At 37.2% G+C, this 22,336-nt stretch overlaps 1 protein-coding gene across 3 annotated transcripts in view; it reads right to left on the bottom strand.

Moving 5' to 3' along the window:
• Nucleotides 1-22,336, bottom strand: part of ube2f (ubiquitin-conjugating enzyme E2F (putative)) — a 52,593-nt gene that overhangs the window by 13,289 nt on the left and 16,968 nt on the right. For 2 of the 3 annotated variants that reach the window (XM_026144148.1, XM_026144147.1), the window contains 5 exons: nucleotides 18,487-18,554; nucleotides 13,831-13,901; nucleotides 13,472-13,529; nucleotides 1,899-1,931; nucleotides 807-869 (listed from right to left, as the gene is read on the bottom strand). In XM_026144148.1, the coding sequence (XP_025999933.1) occupies nucleotides 807-869; nucleotides 1,899-1,931; nucleotides 13,472-13,529; nucleotides 13,831-13,901; nucleotides 18,487-18,554 (293 nt within the window). Of the gene's footprint in view, nucleotides 1-806; nucleotides 870-1,898; nucleotides 1,932-11,088; nucleotides 12,706-13,471; nucleotides 13,530-13,830; nucleotides 13,902-18,486; nucleotides 18,555-22,336 lie in introns of those variants that run through there. The other variant, XM_026144149.1, reaches the window with a different exon arrangement.

Genomic DNA, 22,336 nt, shown 5'->3' with positions numbered 1-22,336 from the left:
ATATAAACCCAGACATCCAGTTTGATGGTGTGTTATTTGACTTACAAATGGCAGAGCGTGCTTCAGAGGCAGTGTATTCAGTAGTCTTGCACAAAAACACCATATGCACCTGCTCTGTACAGACAGTTCTGGAGTCATAACGTCACTGTCTGCTCAAAAAGGTTGCCGTGTGCTCTTTGTCTTCAGCCCACCATACCAGATTAAAGCACACCGAGTTACCACATAATCCAGCTACAAAAGCAATGGTTTGCACAGAGCACCTCTGAACCTACAGCGGCAGAAATTTTGTTTCTAAATATAGCTTATATGCAGGATATGCAGCAGTAAGAATCTCACTGTAATGATCGCAATGTGTGTATGTTTCTCCTCCAAGACACGTAGATCAATCTAGCGTACTGGGATTATCAACATCTACATATAACAATGCAACTATTATTTTTAGAACACACATCTACGAATTATATGTTATGTGTGGTAGCTGATCTCAAATGAATGGAGACATTGTTCACATTTTGTGTGCATTACGTGCAAACTTACATACATTTTCGTTAAACTAAACTGGAATGTGTTGTCATGCATATCAGTAAATAAGAGTAAATAAGCTTTTTTTGCCGTCTCATATATACAGAGATATAATGAAGATTTTAAAAAGGCAATGTGATAAATTAAAGTACAAAGTCTGTGTTTACATATGTGAGCGATAGCCACAGGCTAGTATTATGAGGACTACGAGCACATCTTGGATGCTGCAGATAATTAACAAGTGTGCCGAATTTATACCAGATGACCTGAACGACATGTCTCACCTTGTCTCTCAGATGATGTTCTGCTGCATCAATGTTCAGCGGGTCATCAAAGTTCAAAAGGTCCTGTGGAAGAGGCAAAGGAGGGGGTCATCATCGTTCGATGGATCAAACCACACACATCTTCAAAACTGGCATTTATTTCAGTATCAGCTACATGTGTTAATTCTGTAAACTTTGGTGTGGGAAATACAACCCACATTCACATTACTTCCTTTCTGTATTGACACCCTGAAAGCAGCAACTGTGATAAACAGAAAGAAAATTGAGCTAAAACAGACGCCTGAGAAGTGGTTTCCTTATAAAGTGGTAGGACTTAGGGCATGGCCACCGATATTTAAAGATGTTAGATGCTGTTTAGACATGTTCGAAATGTGATGAGGTTATTCAAGCTCACATTAAATGACTGGACTAAATATTCAAAATGCTTCAAGCTCCTTAATCTCTTCTTACTATGGCAGTAAATAACTTTTTAAAAGTTATTTTTATTTAATTAAAAAAAAAAAAAAAAAAAAAAAAAATCAGACATACTTAAAATTCACGTTTAGATTCACAAAATTAAACATTTAACATAATTCTGAAAGGACATTCAGATAACTGTATGTTTTTCCTCAATATAACCCTCAATTCGATTACTTATCAATTTCATTCATTTCCTAAAGAATTTATAATCAATTAGTCCTTATCTTTCCATATAAGACCTGGAACTAGGAGACATCCAGAGCCAGCTGGCCCAGGATCTCAATAAGTAATACGTAATCCAATTTTCCTGCTTTTATTCCCCATCAACTCAAAGCGTTCATCATGAGGAGAAAGATAATTTCTCTACGCTGCAGAAGCGGATAAAAAAAAAAAACAAGGACCTTGTTTAATTTGATGTGAATTAAGAGTAATGTCATTAGTATAACCTACATACAGCGAGCAGCTTCAATAGTGTGAATGTCTTTGTGAAGGTTTACTCTCCAGTTAAGGGATTTAATTCAGGGAGGGCTTTAGGAAGCTCTTTCGTTGGATTTCCCCGATTTAGATGACGAAATTCTCCAATGAAACTGTGCATGTGTTCACGCGTTAGGTCATAAACTAGCAAAAACTTACAGTAAACAAGGAGTTCAATCCCCAGACCACATCCTAGAAGACAAAAACAAATGAAAGAACATTAACAAAAACACTACACTTACTACATTATATGCATACTATGAACATATTTATACTATGTTTTTAAAAACATTCTGATTTTTGACTTCTGATAATGAAGAAAAACATTTTTGTTTATTTATTAAATTCTATAAAAGCGAATGAAAGATGACGTACAAAACGACAGCACAAAAACATCTTATAAGTCTGGCAAACTTTTTGGCAAGCAGATGTCAGAGACTGATGAACAGCTCAACACAACATGTATAAGATCTATAACACAATGCAAAACTTTTATAAGAAGTCATTTTCTGCTGAAGTGCTCAAAACTAGCAGAGAACGTGAGAATTCCTCAATAGCTGACATCTAACAACACGCTTGTTGAATAAAACACTTAAAGGCCAGCCTTTCTTTGTTTTGGTGTAAGTGTATTTCCCCTATCTGAAAACACGTTAAAGATAAACTGTTTCCTTGACCAGAATGTCAAAAACAGCAAACATTTTTATACATAACCTGTTACATAAACACATTTTTACACGTCTAGTAATTTCCTCAAAAGCAAAAAGATGTTTTTCAGTGCCGTCTCATGTTGGGATTATGCACAGTAAAAAGGTTGAAGGGTGATCTTCACCCACAATAGCTACAGTAAAGAAAAAAAAGACAGTTAGAAATGACAACAAGTACATCAGAAGAAATTGTGAGAGACCAAAAAGACTAAATAATCTTCATTTCATTCACTTGCTAAATACAACTTGCAATACTGATCATTTTAAAGGATTACTTTGATTTAACTGAATGCTTTCAGAGGTTTCGTTTACCTTCATTCATGCCATAAGAAAATATTTTGTTAATTTACATAATTACATGAAGTTCTGAGTAATGATTATTTTAAAAGACAAACAACTAGCTTGTCTTTCAAAGTTCTGAAGGTGTGCACTGGATGCTTTGTGAGAAAAGTAAACACAAAGCCTTCTCGTTGTACAATGTTCATGATATTAAAACCAAAAGTTTTCTCTTCCAAATCATGGTGAGCTAAAACTAAATCCCTTCCAGCTTTTATTAAAGCCAGTCTAAAGTAAGAGATTATTTTTTACTTTGCTTTACTTTTTCTTAAAGCTGTAAGGCACTGCAGCCAGTGATATGCCCTTCTAAGCAGAAGAAAGTTTATGAGCAACAAGAAAAAGAAAGGGAAAAAGAAAAGTCAACACAAGCTCCGAGTGAACTAGAAGTTAGGTAGGTAAAAACCATTTTAGAGAAAACATCCGCAAAACACAGAAGGAAAAAATGTGAGGAAACTGGTTACCTGAAGAAAAACAAAAACAATGTTATTACCACTCCAATCAACCTAGAAGCAAAAAACTACACTCTACTGACTTACTTTACATACTTCACTGCAAGGACACCCCGGCAGCCCAGTGCTCAGAGCCACGAGTGTGAGCAGAAGTCAGCAAAAGTCAGTAAAAGAGAAAGGACGACTTTGAAAAGTGTCACGACGCCTTTCCAATCAACATTTCCAGAATTTTCTAAAAGCTATGGTGCACCTTAAAAACAAACATCGGATTTAAACTGTGAAACAAACATTGCTTTTTTTCTAATCCTTTAACAAAAAGAACCTCTGGCAGCATTTCTGATTAGTCAGCAAATAGTTTTGTTTGAAGTGAATTCATAAAACCACAAAGATGATTCTCAGTACTGGAACTACTGATATAGGACCTGACTATAAAGCATCTATTAGAAACACTTACATAGAATAAGTTGAAAATAAATACATGTAGGCACAATATTTCTGCTGAAATAAACCTTAAAGCAATGAAATATTGAATATGGCATGACTATATACAAATACACACAGCAAAGATATTTCACGTAGCAGTGTGTGGGCTGAAGTACAGAAGAGCGGTGACCAACAATCCTTTTGTTGTTTTCTTTTCACTTTTGTGAACCTGATGACACTTGCTGACGCACATCAACCCAAAGTCAACCACTCTCACACATATGATCACACTCACACCTACCTTTAGGTAAACAAACACAGGCCACGTTTTAACTTGAGCTGGGGTCACACAGAGAGACAGGCCAGGAATAGAAAGGGACAGCCACAAAAAACCTTAAACAATATGACTGTGAGCATCACTCGAAGCCTTTTATGTCCTTCATAAATCGTTCCACCAGATAATCAGTGAAAGGCTGTTTAAATGTTGCCATTTTTAATTATAATAGCTGTTCTAGCAACCACTTAGCTTTGGATATGCAAAGTACAATCGTAATTTGGACAGATTTAGAGCCAGTTTAAGGCCAAAGCAGTGTTGGGGGTTATTCATTACAAAGTTATGCATTTTACTATAATCATTTGTACTTTGGCATGTACGCTTTCTCCTCCTTAGCAGCTGGGCCAATATGAAACTTTGCACAGACATCATCACACATACAGCAATCATTAACATCTATGCTTTTAAATTTATTTTAAATCAGAATTCTCTTGATTTTTCTCTATTCTTATTAGTGCTGCCACGATTAGTCGACTAGTCACGAAAAATCGTCGACTATCAAAATCGTCGACGACTGATTTAATAGTCGACGCGTTGTTTGAAGCTTTATAAGATCACAAAAGACGCAGGAATAAGTAGTAGGATTTAACAGTGTAATAACGGACTGAAACAGAAGATGGCAGCACTGCATGTACAAGGATGCCAGCTGCCGTTAAACCCCGAAGAAGAAGTAGCTGTGTCCCAGAATTCATAGCGCGGCCCTGCTCAGTTTCCAACAATGGCGGCAGCTAGTTAGTCTTAATATTACTCTTATTATTCTTTCTGGGTCACAAAATAAACTCAGTTTATCAAGACACCACATATTTTCAAAAGCGCTCCGACGTTTTTGGAGACGTCTGTTACCCACTAGCTCGATAGCTAGCCGGGGGCTAGGCTCACTAGAGCCCGTGAGAACACCGGACCCCCGGCAAATCGTTTTCAAACCCACCGCCGTCTTTCACTTCTCAGGTTAAACATGATATATAAGTCACTTAGATAACTTAAAAATGTTATTATTTGGCTTTTTTCAGTATTTTATTTGTTCCTGAGTAAATCGGTTTGGCTGAGATTAAAGTTATAGTTTTTACACAGCTGAATAAACGTCAAGCAGACAGCTGATTATCAGAAATGTGAGATGCTCGAGAATTTACTCCGGTGTCCTTTTATATTTTAGATAGCAAGGAGTTTATTAAACTTCACCGAAACAATCTGCAAATTTCATTAAAATTTAATAAACTACCATCTTGTCTTTATTTTTACTTAGCACATACCTTAAACACTTAAAGCTGTAAGCTATTGATAGTTATATAAGAGCAGATGCATGTTGGTGCAATAAGCTGTACGCTGTACGTCCAATGGATGATGATCTGATTAGTCGACTAATCGCAAAAATAATCGGTGACTAGTCGACTATCAAAATAATCGTTTGTGGCAGCCCTAATTCTTATATTATGTTTTTGTCAATAACAAGCACTACTACTTACTGTATAATAGGTCTGACAGCTAAAGCTTGGGCAAAATCAGGAAATTGATCTCGACAATGATCCCAAACACAGCAGCAAACCTCTAACAGAATGGCTGCAAAAGAAAAGAATCGAGGTGTTGCAACAGCCCTGTCAAAGATCAGACCTCAAGTCGAGAGAAACCCTGTGGACTCAAACAATCATCTCAAGTTATTACTCTTAAAGTTCTACAAGTAGTCGAATTGTGGGATGTACTCGTTTTTTGCACACACACTTCTACTGCATTTTTGTGAAGCTTTGCGAAGTTTTTCACAGGACTGATTGTGTGAGAGTAGCCTCTAATTGTTCTGAACGGAGCCACAGGACTGTAACCCATATGTATTATGGGCTCATTCTAATAACATCTCCTGTCATTCAAAGTAAATTAACAGTCTGAGCAGCAACTATCAAAACCACCTTAGATGCAAATTAAAGTATAATAAATGCAAGTCTGCCACAAACTTTGGTAAATCCCATTTGTATGATTCATTCAAATACTCTTCTCAAAAAAAAATTACATTGTGTAAGGAATACATATGCAAAAATGTATTTGTCCACGACTTGTTTTTTTTAACATTACGATAAAGAGAAAACCAATTATGTCCTCACACTGGATACAAAGTTGCTTTCTGTGCAGTGCCTTCTTATAATCAAAGTCATGGAAAAGAAAACGACAGAGGAACCGCGGCTGAAGTACTTTATCAAAGAGGTTTCAGAGTAAAGTGTTCTCCATTTCTCAGATTTTCAACATTTTAAGTTTCATTTTATAGAAATAAAAATGCTTTTTTAAAATCAGCACAGATTAGGATTTGTTTTATTTTTTATACTTTATACATTTCCACTGTGTTCTGGAAAGTAGTGCCAACAAGCAACATGAGATTAAAGTCGAATGTAACGTAATTGATTTGAGCTTCGGAGGAGGATTTGTGGGGTTCCATAGAAGTAATCAGAGGAAGGTAAATGAAAATAAGACTATGTGTGCATGTCCGCTACATCAACTGTGATTGTACACCAAACCACAACAAGAAAAACTGCTTATAACCACAGCATATACAGGCTGAGCAACTCATGAGCTCTATAACCTTAACAAATTGTGACAACATCTAAAATGTAATCAAAAACTGACTTAGGGATTTGGAAATTATTTCAATTCTACATTTATTAGAAAATAATACAAAAACTACATGCAAATTTAACCTTTTTAGTTTAACATTTTCTGTGTCTGTGAATTTACCATGGGTGTGTTATTCACTACCTTGTGTTGCTCACAGAGATTACTGTGAAAAAGAGTGTATACACCTGCGCAGCGCTAACAATTACATTTCTTTTTTTACAGCAGATGGTTAATCAATTGATTTGATCATGTGATTTAGAGCAGGACACAACTTAATGATGTTTTTCTACCACAGGATTACTGAGATATTGTGTGAAGAAAACTGTGGTTACAGGATATATGTTGATGATGAAATTACACTGTGTTGTTGAGGTAATGTTGGAGAAAATGTGAATGTTACAGGGGAGAAATGAATAAAGTTTGAGATATACTGTCCCTATCAGGTGCTGCTGACGACGCCCACAGCAGTGAAGATTGCTGAAAGAAACACTTGGATACATCAAGCGCACTATTAAAAGGTGACACACATCAAGGCCAGCTCGGAGTAAGTGGCAGGAAGACCGGGTACAAAGGGGGGGAGAGCCTCCAGGGCCCCTCGTCTCAATCCGGTGAAGAAACCAACTGAGCCACAGGTACTCATCAGAATGGCTGGGAATGTGCTGTGCACCTTCTTGAGCCTGTGGACCCTGAGTGGGATGACAGGAGCGCACTGGGACAGAGCAAACCACACCCAGTACCCGCATGGGTTTTCAACCAACTACTGGTGGCAGTTAATGAACACAACCGCTCGCATAAACAACGAGACCAATTGTTATGCTTGTGATGCCACTGACTACACATTCTTCTGGACTGTGGCCATATAGCATCACTGAGAGCGAGACAGTTTGTTTGGTTGCCTTAGCAACACATCCAGGAGTAAACGTACTTGGAACACTGCCAACTTTTCAACTCCTCTGAACCTGAATGGACGGTTGACTCACCAGTAGCTGGGAAGGTGAACTGCTCTGGTGGATTAGTCCTTTGTCCTCTGCAAGAAGGATGTAAACAGAGAAGCCTTTTGTCTACATTTACATCATGAACACTTGAGTTTTGAGCCAAGAAGATCAAAACACCTTGATCCAATTTCCTTTACAAAGCTTTTTCTGCGGTGACAACAGGACAGGAGAAGAGTTGTAAATGCAGATAATTCACCAGTTGACTCTAACCCCCACAGGATGCCTACAGTGAGAAGATTTGGGGGGTTGATAGGAGTCATAAAGAAGGGTGTTGACCAGGCTACAGCTTTGAAAGTTAGCTGAGAGCCACATGGACAGACAATAAAGTCAACTGATATGTTTGAATGCCTATGTCTGTATACAGTTGGATTGTAGTGACATATGATTTTTGAGAATGTTGATTCTTCTTGTTTGACTGTTGACATTCAGTTGTTTACTTGCAGAAATGCATGATGAATCGCACGACAGGAGTAGATGCACCACAAGGCTGGATAGCTTGGTTACTGTCTGGTCCTTGGTGGCATCTTCTTTTGAAAATATTAACTCCTGTTTTTGGACTGTTGACATTGATTTGCTTATGTATAGGATGCATTTTACCGTGTATAAGATCAATGCTAACTAAAATGATGTCTAATACATTTGTTAATTATGTACTTTTACAACAATATGAAATGAATGACATGAGAGAAGCCTGTGTATAAATGACGCCTGCGCTGAAAATGTCAAGCAAGAGGTGCATTGCTAGAATATACTACACAGGAATAATTTGGAGCATAAAAATGACAAAACAGGAGGGAAATGTTAGAGTGAATTGTTAAATGTTGTCATTTTTATGCTTACCATTTCTACATTGTTTTAACTCTGTGATGAAAGGAATTCATTCTTTTGTCCCCCTCCCCAGCCTCTCGAGGTTCTGGGGGGGCTGTAGTGTTTTATTGCAGATACATCCTATCTGGAAGATCTGTTTCTTGTGATGTTGCTCCTGCTTTTATGACCCTTTGGTCAGCAGGAGGTCTCTCTCTCACACACACACACACACACACACACACACACACACACACACACACACACACACACACACACACACACACACACACACACACACACACACACTAGGGCTGCTCAATTAATCGAATTTTAATCTAAATTATGATCTGGGCTTTCAACGATCATTAAAAATGACTGAGCCGATTATTAGCACCTCCCTCGTGCTTTACTCTCGTGCTGCTCCGTGTGGCAAATCGAGTGCACCTCTCTGCATTTCGAACTCGCGTCACAACAATTAAGAGGACCCGAGGGAAGCTCGGAAAGCTAAGCAGAAGTTATTTGGAGAGGAGAGTGACTGGCGTTGGTTGAAAAGGGAGGTAAAAAAAACCTTCAGTGGTGTGGAAACATTATGGGTTCGCGGAGTCAGACGTGGATCAAGTAGACATAGTGTGTAAACTTTGCCACAGTGTTGTAGCTGCTCCACAGAGCAACACTGCAAAGTTCACTAAACATAGATAAGATAAGATAAGATAACCTTTATTAGTCCCACACGTGGGAAATTTGTTTTGTCACAGCAGGAAGTGGACAGTGCAAAAGTTATGAGGCAAAAATTAGAATACAATAAGAATAAATACAGTACACAACTGTACAGAATAGAATAAAATAAAATACTATATACAGTAGAATAAAATAAAATAAATATACAATAAGATAAAAATAGAATACAAATACTATATACAACTGAGTAAAAATACAACGATGACAGAAAGTATTATTGCATATGTATGGATGTGTGTGCTTGATCAGTTAAAGTCTTTATTATGGAGTCTGACAGCAGTGGGGAGGAAAGACCTGCGAAATCTCTCCGTCCCACACCGTGGGTGCCGCAGTCTCCCACTGAAGGAGCTGCTCAGTGCTGTCACAGATGTTTACATTTTTCATTTATTTTTTATATTGTAAACATTTGCACTGTTATCAGTATTTGCACACTATTTTATATTATTTTTTGACAATCTTTAAAGTCATTATTCAATACATTGTTGTTGTTAAATAAATATCGTCGAATAATCGAGATCTCAATTTCCGTGAAAATAATCGTGATTATAATTTTTGCCATAATCGAGCAGCCCTAGTTCACACATATACATACAATGCCTTGTCTTAGAAACATGTGGGCGTTGCCTTGCTGTGATGTGCATTGTGTGAACTGCTTTCCCAATAAAAAGGCAGTGAGAGGAGGCCGTCATTGGGGTCATTTTCGTGGTAGACACCGACGAGGCCTCCCTTGCAAGTAAATCGATCGATCGCTGACTGTCTTGTTTTCTTCATGATGAATAAGTCTCTAAACCAGCGGGGCTTGTGGAAAAACTGACCCAACGTTTATTTTTTATCAAATGTGGAAAAAAATACCTGAAACATTTTTTAAAACCAACCACAGGTCATAAGTAACACGGCTGCATATGAAGAGGTAAAGAATGGAAAGTGTTCACTACTTTCTGGAATATTGAATTAGATATTCAAATTGTTAAGCAACATTAAAACTGCAAGTAATTCACTGACTGTGGTACCTAATCTAATTCAAGTTTTAGAAATTCAACAGAAATGCCTGGTTATAAGGGACAAAACCAATGTTGAATAGCCATGATCTCCAGGCCTTCAGGCAGCACTGCATTTACAATAAAGGGAAAAAAAAAAAGGAAAAGATGTGGTTGGTGAAATCACTCTGTGCGCTCAGAAACTCTTTTCAGGAATCCTGCTAACTATTTTCAGTGAACGACATTCACGGATTCAAGGTAATAACTCTACAAAGAAACAATGACAAGGATTTATTGGACCCAGCTCATTTAAGATTGTGGGAGTTAAAGATGTCCTGCTGTCCGCAAATCAACATTGGACATTTTTGGATCACAGCAGCGGTGGCCACCAGACTTTTACTGCCATAAAAGCAGCTAAAAAAAATAAAATAAAATAAAATAACGCACATTTTTTTCCAAAGTGTACATTGTTTCGTAGATGTTAAAAGTAGATTTGACACATTCTTTAATTCTTGTACAATCATGTTGTACACGGAAGAATAGTAGATAATTCAGTTCTTTTGTACAGTTATTTTTCTCCAAGTTATAAGCCTACATTTCTATAATTTCCCTTTATGAATCCTTAGTAGAAACCTGATTGCAGACACATAACAGTCATTGGACCCCATTATACATTTTCCCCCCTAACCGACTGTGACTGAGAGCATGCTAAATAATGTAACATCATTTATTCAATGCTCTGGGGATACTAAACCTGTAATGATGATCACCCAATAAAAGAAAACATAACCAGCCTGAGAGTTTCAACTATGTGAGACATATTGTACAAGGACAAATAGTATGAACAAAGTGTTTGTACAAGAATAAAGGAATGTGTCTTCTTTGAAGGAAGGTAAAGAATAAAAGCAATGTCTGCAAAAAACAAAACAAAAGGCAAAGGAAGGCAGCTAGTCTGGATTGACACACACACACACACACACACACACACACACACACACACACACACACACACACACACACAAAACCTAAAACAGGAATAAAGGGTAAGACAAATCCTGACAGTAACTTCCGACAAGCGCCTTTGCAGGAAACTCGAGGGTATTCAAAGAGGATTTAGTGAATGACCCTCTAAACTCGGAAATCCTGCACTGGAGGAAGAAAGCCCACCCAGTACTTCAAATGCATACATTTGCATATTTCTAAAGCTACAAGAGCATACCAATGCAGTTTGTGACAGCAATTTTTATATACTCTTGAATCTCTGCAGAGAAATCTTATTTAACGTAGAAAGTACAACTACATTATGTTTCAGTCCATAGTTTCTATCAGACATTATTTCAGACAATCTTGAATTGGGCTAGAGGAGGACGTCCTTGCTCGAGTCTTCAGTAACTCTTTCTTAAGAGATTAAAAAAAAAAAAAAAAAATCTAAATTGAGTGAAGGGTGAAGCATGAAAAGTCAAGGCTTTCTTTTACATGCAGCTGAAAAGCTTTTTTATTGTGGAGTTTATCTTCCACGGCCCTGCAACACTTTATTGTGTCCTGAGAGAATGCCAAAGCTCTGAGCTGTATTTTTTCTGCCTCTTTGTTAGTTTAAGAAAGTGAAAGACACTGTGTGTCAAGGAGTGTGATGCTCGTGTGTCAAGGAGTGTGATGCTCGTGTCTTTTGTGTTTGAAATCATGTACAACCCCAACTCCTGTGTAAAGTAAATAAAAACAGAAAACAATCACTTGCAAAACTCATGAACCCATATTTTACTCCCAATAGAGCACAGAAAACATGTTTATGAAAAGATGGGCAGAGGTTCACCAGTCTGCAAGTCTGTAAAAACACAGTGTCTACAAATAGAAGAACAATTTCAGAATAACGATGCTCCACTTAAATTTGTGATGACTTTGAATATCTTATTATCTGCAGTACGTAACGCCTTCAAAAGAAATATCTGCGTGCAAACACGTGGTCTTCAGGCCCTCAGGCAGCACTGCATTAAAAACAGGCTTGATTCTGTCATGGAAATTACTGCCTGGGCTCAGGAACACGTCCAGGACACAGTTTACCGTGCAATCCACAAATGCAGGTTAAAGCTCTATGATACAAAGAAGGAGCCATGTGTGAACGTGATCCAGAAACACTACCATGTTCTCTGGGACAAGGCTTTTTAAAATGAACTGAAGAAAAGTGGAAAACTGTTCTGTGGTCAAGCGACTTGAAATTAATTGACGGCATCTGGCTTGCAGTTCAAAACTCTTGATCTTTGATGATATAGGGTGACATGGGTTTTAGAGGAACATATGCTCCCATTTATCTAAGCAAAACCTTACATATTCATACTCAGGATAATCAGCAAGAGGAAGCAGAACTGCGCATTACATCTATTACAACAACATGGCTTCACAGAAGAGTCTGGGCGATGAACTGGCCAACTTACATTCCAGACATTTTACCTTTTAAAAACATTTAGCTCGTCATGAAATGAAAAAAATAAAATTGGACAAGGACGACCAGGGACGGCTGAGCAGCAAGAATCCTCGCTCAGACGAGACTGCGTCAACCTCCTTCTCCCCAAAGTCTAGCAGCGCCCCTCCTCAGTTCCCAGATGTTTACAGACTGTTAAATAAAAAAAGACATGCTGGGTCCGTCCTAATGTTTGACGCACGATTCTCCCATAGAGTTCAAAATGACTTTATTTTTTTCTGAAAATGGGACATTATTTCAGTTTAAACATCTGATGTTTTCTACATTTCACTGCGAGTAAAATATGGGTTTTATGAGATTTGCAAATCACTGTATTTTGCTTTAATTTACATGTTACAGTGTCCACATTTCTTAAAAATTAGCATTGCATCAATATTTCCCTCCAAGGGTTCAGCACGATATAAGTTATATAGTTAGTTGAAATAGTCTTGAAAAAAATAATAGCATTAAGTTTAATTTTGATTCACATATAAATTAAGATATCTGTGCGCTTCATAGCAGGAACAGAGCAAAACAAAAGCTTTGGGTTTCAAACACGCTTGGCAGACTATGACCACCACATGTTGGTCTCTGACGGAGAAAATTGACCTGTTATCCAGATAGTTTGTTGAGTTTTGGGTACATTGCAATGGTATCAAAAGCTAAGGAGAGATTCATAAATATTATGATGTAGCAATTAGAAGGGTCCAAACTTTTTTTCATCATAGAGTCCAATTCTAGTAAGACTGCCGACATCAGCAAACTGCACCTTTCATCACACCTTTGAGCCACATCTTTGTAACGGGACTTGAATTGAACCCCTAGCCCACAGATAAAACACTGATGATGACCCCAAAGTTCAATTACACAGCAAAAACAAAGAAAAGGAAATTCTACTGAAGAAAAAGTTACACTTTACCTTTAATGTTCTAGTGGGGGCCCAGCCTGTGCCATCAATAGAGTGCTCCCGCAATAAGCTGCAGAAGAAAAAAGAGATACACAGCTAGAGTATCTGCAATACTGTAAACGCTTGCGCTTTATGTAAGATGCTTTGTGTGAGCTTTTTAATGCACAATGTTTTTTTTTTTACTGTAGACTACTAATTTTTTTTTGCATTTGCATGCATTGTCGAGGATTCTCAAAGAATGAGGGCTCAGAGAAATTATTTTTCAGTTTTGGTTTTCTATCAATTTCTAGGCTAAATAGAAAATGACAACATGAGATAAAATGTCACGCGCTAGGAAGAAGTAATATTGGGGAAGGGTACACACAATTTACCTCAAACAGATTTCTCCATTCTCCGTGATATTGGGATGCCATATTCTGGTCAGACATCTCACTTTAGGAGGCTGGAAACCAACAAACCAACAATTTAGGAAGAGACACATTTAAGTTATCTGATTATTTTAACATTATGTGATGTTTTAAAAGCAGTCCATTTCTACTTCCTATTAGTCTCCCAAGTTACCTGAGCATCACTTCATACACGCTCTAAACCAACTTAATTAATCAGACTAAATTTCATTAGATGACAGACAAGACTCAGACACAGAGAAATGTCCAAGAAAGAAAACCCTCAACCAGAAAATAAAAACAGAGGAATCATGTTAAATGAGTATTGTTTCTTTTTTGAATCGTGTTGTGCAAACAGCAGTTAAAAAGCAGAGCACACAAAACCCAGCAGAGTGTCCAAAAATGGTCTAGTCATCATTTCTGGGCAACGAGGATGCGTCTGAGCCTTTGGTGCACGTGCCTCGTATCCTGCTGTTTCTAGTAAAGCATTATTGACTTTTCTGACCTCTTTTCTTTGTTAGCAAATGTGACATAGGCCACTGTAAAAACAGTAAAATCATGTAATTAGAATTTTATTGTAGCTTTACAGGAGTGGTTTCAAAGATGGTGTTTGAATTAAGTAAGTAAAACCAAAGAAGACAGTAAGGAAGGTTTCTAGCTTAGAGCTCCCACTACTGCAGCATGATGAGAAAAAACATAGATAAATCGAATTTCCTGTGACACTATCGTCTACTTTTCAACTTCAGATGCACGTACTTATTCAACAAGACATTGTGGTGGTTTTTGTTTACCCTTATGAACAACGTTAACTGGGCAAAATAGATTTAAATACAGAGGACCTTCATATGAGAACAAGCCACCACCAGCTCTTCAGTCGATAACTGCATTTTAATCTTTCAAAAAACAATAAAAACCAATGTTAATTTCTAATAGTTTATGATGTGAATATTTATTATATTAGTAAATTATTGTATGTCACTTATCTGTTTCTCCTGCTAACCTGTTAATGTTATAGGGGAGGTGGCCTTATAAAACCTTATGGTCTTCCTAACCTCTCCTGCACAGTTGTTCTTATTTTTAAACTTGTTGTTGTTGTTGTTGTTAATAATAATAATAATAATAATAATAATAATAATAATATGTTGCTGTTGATTCTATTTCTGTCCAAAACAAAAACAAACTTTTTGCTAATCAGATTTTTTAAACGGCTTTAAGCTTCCCCATTCTGGACTTGATGGCTACTTTCTTTTTCCTATAATGCTATTTGTCTGGAGCCATTTTGTTATGAAAAAAAGAGTAATATACAGTAGCCCCCAGCAAGTCACAACACCCTATTTTCAAGTACAGCCAAAAAAGAAATATTTCTTATCGCACTTTTTATGACTAACAGCTTATTACAAAGAGATTGCACTCATAAATACTTGAAAATGAAGAAACGCTGTTGCATGACACACACTGTTCACTTCACCCCGATACGTCGGAGTGACTTGAGTGATAATTATAATTATGTCTTTGTAGAGTCATTCTGATGTCCTGATATCTACAAAACTTTATACCAGCAGCTATGTGATGTGGTTCTGATGAGAATTAAATTATATGGATTTAATTTCTCAAATTACTTGTTTCTATATCATGAAGTTAAGTCTTACACTGATGTCAATCCCATCTTGACATTTTGAGTACCTACATGTGACAACCAACTATTGCATTTGGAGACGACAAAGCTATTAAACATAAACAAGTATTGATACTTCACATCTAACAGGAACTGGATTACAATAAAGTGAGGGGGTATTTCTGGAACAAATCTAACAGTTATTGAAAATGCTTCTCTTTGCTTGTGTTGTAATACTGTTTAACTGGTCAGTAAGACTAGAAAAGCACAGTGCAACTGACTGTCCTTTAATGACTGACCATTAATTATGATTGTGTTTCAGTTAAAGTTTATCAATAGATCAACTAATGTAACATTTTAGGCCATTTGAAATTAGCAGATTATTTTTTACATTTAAAAACCTATAATCAAGAACTTCTTGTTCAACAGCAAGGTGAACATTTGTATCAGTTCAGATTAGAAAGAATTTGTTTTTAAAAAGACGTGAGTGTCAGTCTGATAATGAATAAACCCACTTATTATTCCCCTAACAGCTGACATTTTGAGTCGTAAAGTCGATCTGATTAACTGTTCATGGAAATTATTTTTCTTGGTGATTATTCAGGAAGGATCTGTCCATGAGCAAGATTTTACAGCTACACAGCTCATAAGAAAGCCTCGCTTCAGGTCAGAGATACATGTCAAAATTAAAAGCTTTTTTTTTCCCATGATTAACAGGTGTTTAGCCCTCAGCCGTAAAAGGCTGACAGAGTATTATAGTCAGCTTGCCGAGCGGGCGATGCGGACATGCAAGTTTGTCAACATGATAACTCAAGAATGAGCAACGTAGAAGTTTTGAAATTTATACTACTGATGTATAAAGATTTTATTTGAGAATTGTAATTTGCTCCATAAACAGCATGTATGAGTGTATTTATGTGTTCATTAATTCCGTCTCTAACCCCCGACTTTATTCTGGCTCTACCATGAGGAGAAAGCCATATTTACAACCTGCGAGCACAGACTCACAGCTAACCTTACTAAGATACAGCAATTATTAATTTAGTGCATCATATCATTTGTAAAGATAGTTCAGTTTAACTGCTGGAGTCAAGCCAGTAATAAATGTAGGCATTTAAAAAAAACAAACAAAAAAAACAAAACAGTTTTGCATCTTAACAGTCGCCTAGTTTACCTCATATCTCCGTTTCCGTTCACAGTTTGTTCAATTACTCACTCACAGATCCCCATCTACTCCAGTTAACTCTGGTGTACCCCAGGGCTCTGTCCTGGGTCCTTTACCCTTTATTATCCATCTCCTACCCTTAGGTAATATTTTCAAGAAATATAACATCCAATTTCACTGCTATGCAGATGACACCCAGCTCTAGGGCTGCCACGATTAGTCGACTAGTCATGATAATGTCAATTATTAAAATCACTTAGATAACTGAAAAATGTTATTGTTTGGCTTTTTTTTAGTATTTTATTTGTTCCTGAGTAAATCTGTTTGGCTGAGATTAAAGTTATAGTTTTTACACAGCTGAATAAACGTCAAGCAGACAACTGATTATCAGAAGTGTGAGATACTCGAGAATTTACTCCAGTGTCCTTTTATATTTTAGTTAGCAAGGAGCAGACGGCTGAGTTTATTAAACTCCAACGAAACAATCTGCAAATGTCATTAAAATTTAATAAACTATCATCTTGTCTTTATTTTTAGTTAGCACAGACCTTAAACACTTAAAGCTGTAAGCTAATGATAGTTATATAAGAGCAGATGCTACTGGTGCAATAAGCTGTATGTTTTATGTCCAATGGATGATGATCTGATTAGCCGACTAATCGCAAAAATAATCGGTGACTAGTCGACGATCAAAATAATTGTTTGTGGCAGCCCTACCCAGCTCTACTTATCTTCCACACCCACAGCTACTCTCCCACCCACATCCATTTCTGATTGTTTAAGAGAAATCTCGATTTGGTTTACTCACAATTTTCTTAAACTTAATGGCAAAAAGCTCCCAGAATTTATTCTAACAGGAACCAAATCAAAACTTATTTTCATCTTCGTATTATTAACCGCCTTCGACCTTCACTCACTCCAAACAGTACTGCCATACTTGCCAATGCTCGTCACATTTTGTTTAGATTACTGTACTTCTCTATGGTCTACCTCACAAATCTCTCCTTAAACTGCAGTTAGTTCAAAATACAGCTGCATGTATTATTTTCAGAATTAGACTTAAACAACTCCATTGGCTTCCAATTCACCTCCGTGTCGATTTCAAGATCCTGCTTCTTACTTTCAAAGCGCTTCATAACCTCGCTCCTCCATATTTATCTGATCTTCTCCATACGCACTCACCACTTCGTACACTCCGCTCTTCTTTAGCTTCCCTTCCATCTGTTCCACCTGTTTACCTGACTACCATGGGAGTCAGAGCCTTTAGTTATTCTGCCCTGAGACGTTGGAATGCACTTCCACCAGACCCCCAGACTACAAACTCTCTACTTTTAAATCACGTCTTAAAACCCATCCATTCAAAATTGCATACCCTTCATGATGATTCCGTCTTATTCTCTTTTTACCTTGTTGAGCTTTTATATTTTCATACATTTTTTATTTTTCATTTACCTCGTGTTTTTATTTTGTTGCACTAATGTAAGGTGACCTTGAGGGTCTTTAAAGGCGCCTATAAATAAAATGCATTATTATTATTATTACTACATTCCTTACATTAAGATCTAAATGAGCTAAAATGATTGCTTTTTTATGCAGAAGGATTTGTGAAGCTATTATGAAGTGCTGCATATACTTGTGTGGAGCAAATAATGATTGTGTGAAAAAATGTAGAGCAAAGGGAGAAAAACAACACAGAATAAATACACTTACACAGAAGAGTATCAGAATAAATGCTTGGTAGGAAAAGAATGAGTGAAAGAACAAACAAAAGGAAGAGGTGAGCAGGCTAACACAGAGACACCCACGGGCACAGAAATGTGCTTTTCAAACCAGCCCACAGGAGAGAAACTTGACTACTCACCACCATGTTATAGGCTTCAGGGACATCTATTTCAAATTGAAACCTTCCACTTTGGTAGTAACCCTCATCTGGAAAGAGGATGACAAGAAAGGAGATTTTCAGTCATCTACATGAATACTGATTCTTGGTAAGAGATCACATTCATTCAGTGTTGGTGATCAGGACTTAAAAATAAAACAACAATAGAAGTATTTGAATTCAGAAAGACTTCAGTAAAAATGACCTTGAAAACAAGAACTTTAGCAAACACGTGACAAGAGCTGTGCCACATCACACTGTCCACGATAATAAGAGTGTCAGTTTTATGTGACATTTTGTGGCGTCAGTGAACCAGGTTATGAAGGAATGCGAGAACAAGATGCTAACAGCTGGCGATGCGCAACCCAAACATAAACAAAAGACCCCACCGAGCATCACTAGCAGCGCACCATATGCCAGGGAAAGCAGACAGACAGAGAATCCTGATAGAAAAACAAAAAGAAGAGGGCTTTCAGTACCTGTTTAAAAAGACTGACCCAAAATACAACAGGAAAAAAATATTTTTCAATTTCAATATGTGAGAATATTGTGCAGCAGCTCTTGCAGAGACTAAGGTTAAGATACGTAAGGTATTGTTAAGCGATTATTTTATAATTTTACTTCAAATTCCCAGGGATAACACTACCCAGATTACCGTGCTCACACTTGACTGATGCTGTGTCAGTACTATTGGACTTTAATGTTGCTCCACCTTGATAATGTCATTCTTCACATTAGACTCTGTCATCAGTGACAGGAGTGGAAAAGAAAGATGGAAATGCCCTTCATTCTATCTGCACTAATAAATGCAGCTAAATGCAAGCTGCCATCACTAATAAATCCCTCAGTATTTTTCTCCTAGACCATTAGAAATATTATTATCACAAGTTTCCTTGAAATGGTGAGATATAATTTTGATTCTCTCTCTCACAGGCCCACACTTAACATGACAATGTTTGCATTAAACAGTTGCATTAAATGGTTGGAGCTAACAGAAAACCATTCTTCCAAAAATACATCCTTTCTTTGGTGTTTTGATGATCTTAAGAATTCTGCCTGACACACCAGCCTAAAATCTCATTAACCTTTAACTGGCAGATTTGAAACATGAAGATATAGCAAACAATCCATGCCATTATCATCAAACCACTGCCTGACCCCTGATGCCCTGGAGATGGGAGAACCATCTTTGTGATAAAAAAAGATTTAAAAAGGACAGTTATCATTGATGGAAATGTTTCATCATAGGATAAAAGGTGATCACCCAGGGCAACTCTGTATCGATTTGCTGTGACCTCTTCTCTCTGAAGAGACAAGTGGAAACTAAAACATGGCAGCAAAATACCATCAGCATCCCGTCACTGTAGGGGCCAAACATGCTGGACCACAGTGAAGGATGACGTATCTGACCACATCTCCTTTCCCCACATCTCCACTGAGGAGTAAACTCTTACATGTGCATTTGTCTTTGTAATGAGACGTTTATGCATTGCAGCCTTATTAAATATCCTTCTCTATTTAACTCTTGATGGCTAGTTTTGCTGAAGCGTACTGCACTGACCTCAACACATCACACAGACACAGTGTACATGTGATCACAGTGCCAAACCACAATTTCTGACATCAATTAGGTACGGTCATCAAAAAAAATAGGAGTTGGTTCACATTTACTGACATCCTTCCTGTAAATCTAAATACAGAGGCCTCTGCGGTCACAGCTGCTAATGGAAAAACTATCCAGCCGAGTAGTTTTTATGACTGAAGCTCATTTCAACCATGCCCTTACAATGAACCCTCATTCAAAGTCGCTTAGGTCATCCTCATACTGGGCATGCCAGCTTTAGCAGTGGAAACACATGAATGCCTCCACGCCCCCCTGGACTGCAATCACACTGCGTTTAACATTCCAGGTCCACTTTTGCTTTAGTTTGGCTCTTTCACCCCCAATCTTTCACTCCACTGCTCTTCTTCCCCATATGTCTTTATCTCACACTTATTTATAAGTGACTTATGTATATATGTATGTATATATATGTATATATTGTACTATTCTTAGTTAGCGTATTGTCTGTCTTGTCTTAATGTTGGTTTAAAATGGAGCACTGTAACAAAAAATAATTTCCCCCAGGGATCAATAAAGTATTCTGATTCTGATTCTTCTTCTTGGAAGACCAATTACTGTGAAATATAGTTGAGCTACATGCAGGGAGGTCTACGGTGGGGAAAGTTTTTGGTCCAGTTTTCCACACACTCTCACATCCTCATGTAGCCTTCAAAGCTCATTAAAGGCTTGTTCAGACATAGGGTCTGTTTAAAGGGTCTTTAATTAGCCGGATGACATTTACATTTCTGCTCTCACCTTATGGGGCCAGATGCTTTGAAAAGGATAGGCACTAAATATGGTACCATCACGGATCACAGGAGAAAAAAAAAAAAAAAAAAAAAAAAAAAAAAAAAAAGGAGACATGGGTCAGATTCAAAGTTATAAAAAAAAATTTAAAAAAAAAAAGAAAAAGGAAAAAGACAAAAGGGAAAAAAAAGAAAAAAAGAAATGGCTACTGAGCCTGTCACAAAGGTGGACTTGTCACTCCTGACAACCTGCTGAAATTAAGGTAAGAGAGACAAGGGATGGAAAAAACCCTTGGTAACTGACCATTAAATGATCCGTGTGTGTGTGTGTGTGCGCGTGTGTGTGTGTACTCAAGATTTTCTGATATTGTGGATCAGCTCCACTGTAATACAATTAGGGATGTTCCAGAAACGTAATCAGCAATAAGTTTCCTTCCCAATGCAATTCTAACAAAGAGAGATCTGAAATATACTTCCTAAAAATCAGTCTTGGCTCAGTATAGTCAACATGTCTGGCTTTATTTACAGAGTTTTTATCACTTGTTTCTATTCAAACATTATTACATTGTTAAATTCTATTCAATGCAACAATGCGGTGCGATTTAATTAGACGGCAAACAACCTCCTCTGTATTTTAAAAGGTAAAAGACACAAACAGAGAAACTGACATAGAGAAACGCAGCTTCAACATTAGCAAGAAGGAGTAAAGAAAGAAAAAGCTAAGGAATCAAAACCAACAAGGCAAAGTAACAAAAAGATTTTTTTTTTTTTTTTAACACAGCCTCCCATAAAAACAAGAGGAGTAAGAATATGACAGTCAGTATTTTTTTTTTCTAACAGCTGCAGTCAGAGGTCATAAATAATTCATGACTGTCTCCAGTACACAGGAACAATCAGTATTTGTTGTGACTAAACACTTCTCATGAACACTAAAACAAATAATCTCACAGCTGAACTCCAAATTTCTGTAAACCATGATTATCACATGATTTAACATAATTATGTATATTGCTTATTGCCTGTTTAGGGCACTGAGAAGATTGCTTTCTTCCTACATCAAGAAACAGCTTAACATTTAAATAAGGGATACAAAGCTCAGCCCTTCATCATGGTCGGTCTGCTTTGCCCTTCACACCGAGTATCCTACTCAATACAAATATTCAACCCTTATTGGGATCAACAGCCTCTGACTCGCTGATTGCAGCATAAAATTTATTGCCCTACCCGGACGAATTATTGTATTTGTGATTTTCCCCCTAGGAAGGCGGCGTGTGGAAAAGTGATCTCTGCAGTGCATGTCTGTGTTTACAGATAATTACCGTTTTACTGAAAGGCATTTTAAACAGGACATAAACACGGATCATCTAAATGTTGAAAACCTGACGGTAAAAAAATAAAAAAATAAAATAAATATAGTAATACGAAGAACGAGACTATGACTCAAAATATGCTGAAAAGCAGAGCGACACTTTGCGACACCAAA

The sequence above is a fragment of the Astatotilapia calliptera genome, chromosome 16 (genome assembly GCF_900246225.1).
Source record: "Astatotilapia calliptera chromosome 16, fAstCal1.2, whole genome shotgun sequence".
NCBI classification, from domain to species: domain Eukaryota; kingdom Metazoa; phylum Chordata; class Actinopteri; order Cichliformes; family Cichlidae; genus Astatotilapia; species Astatotilapia calliptera.
The sequence above is the reverse complement of the archived record's forward strand: the minus strand, read 5'-3'. Positions and strand labels throughout refer to the sequence as shown.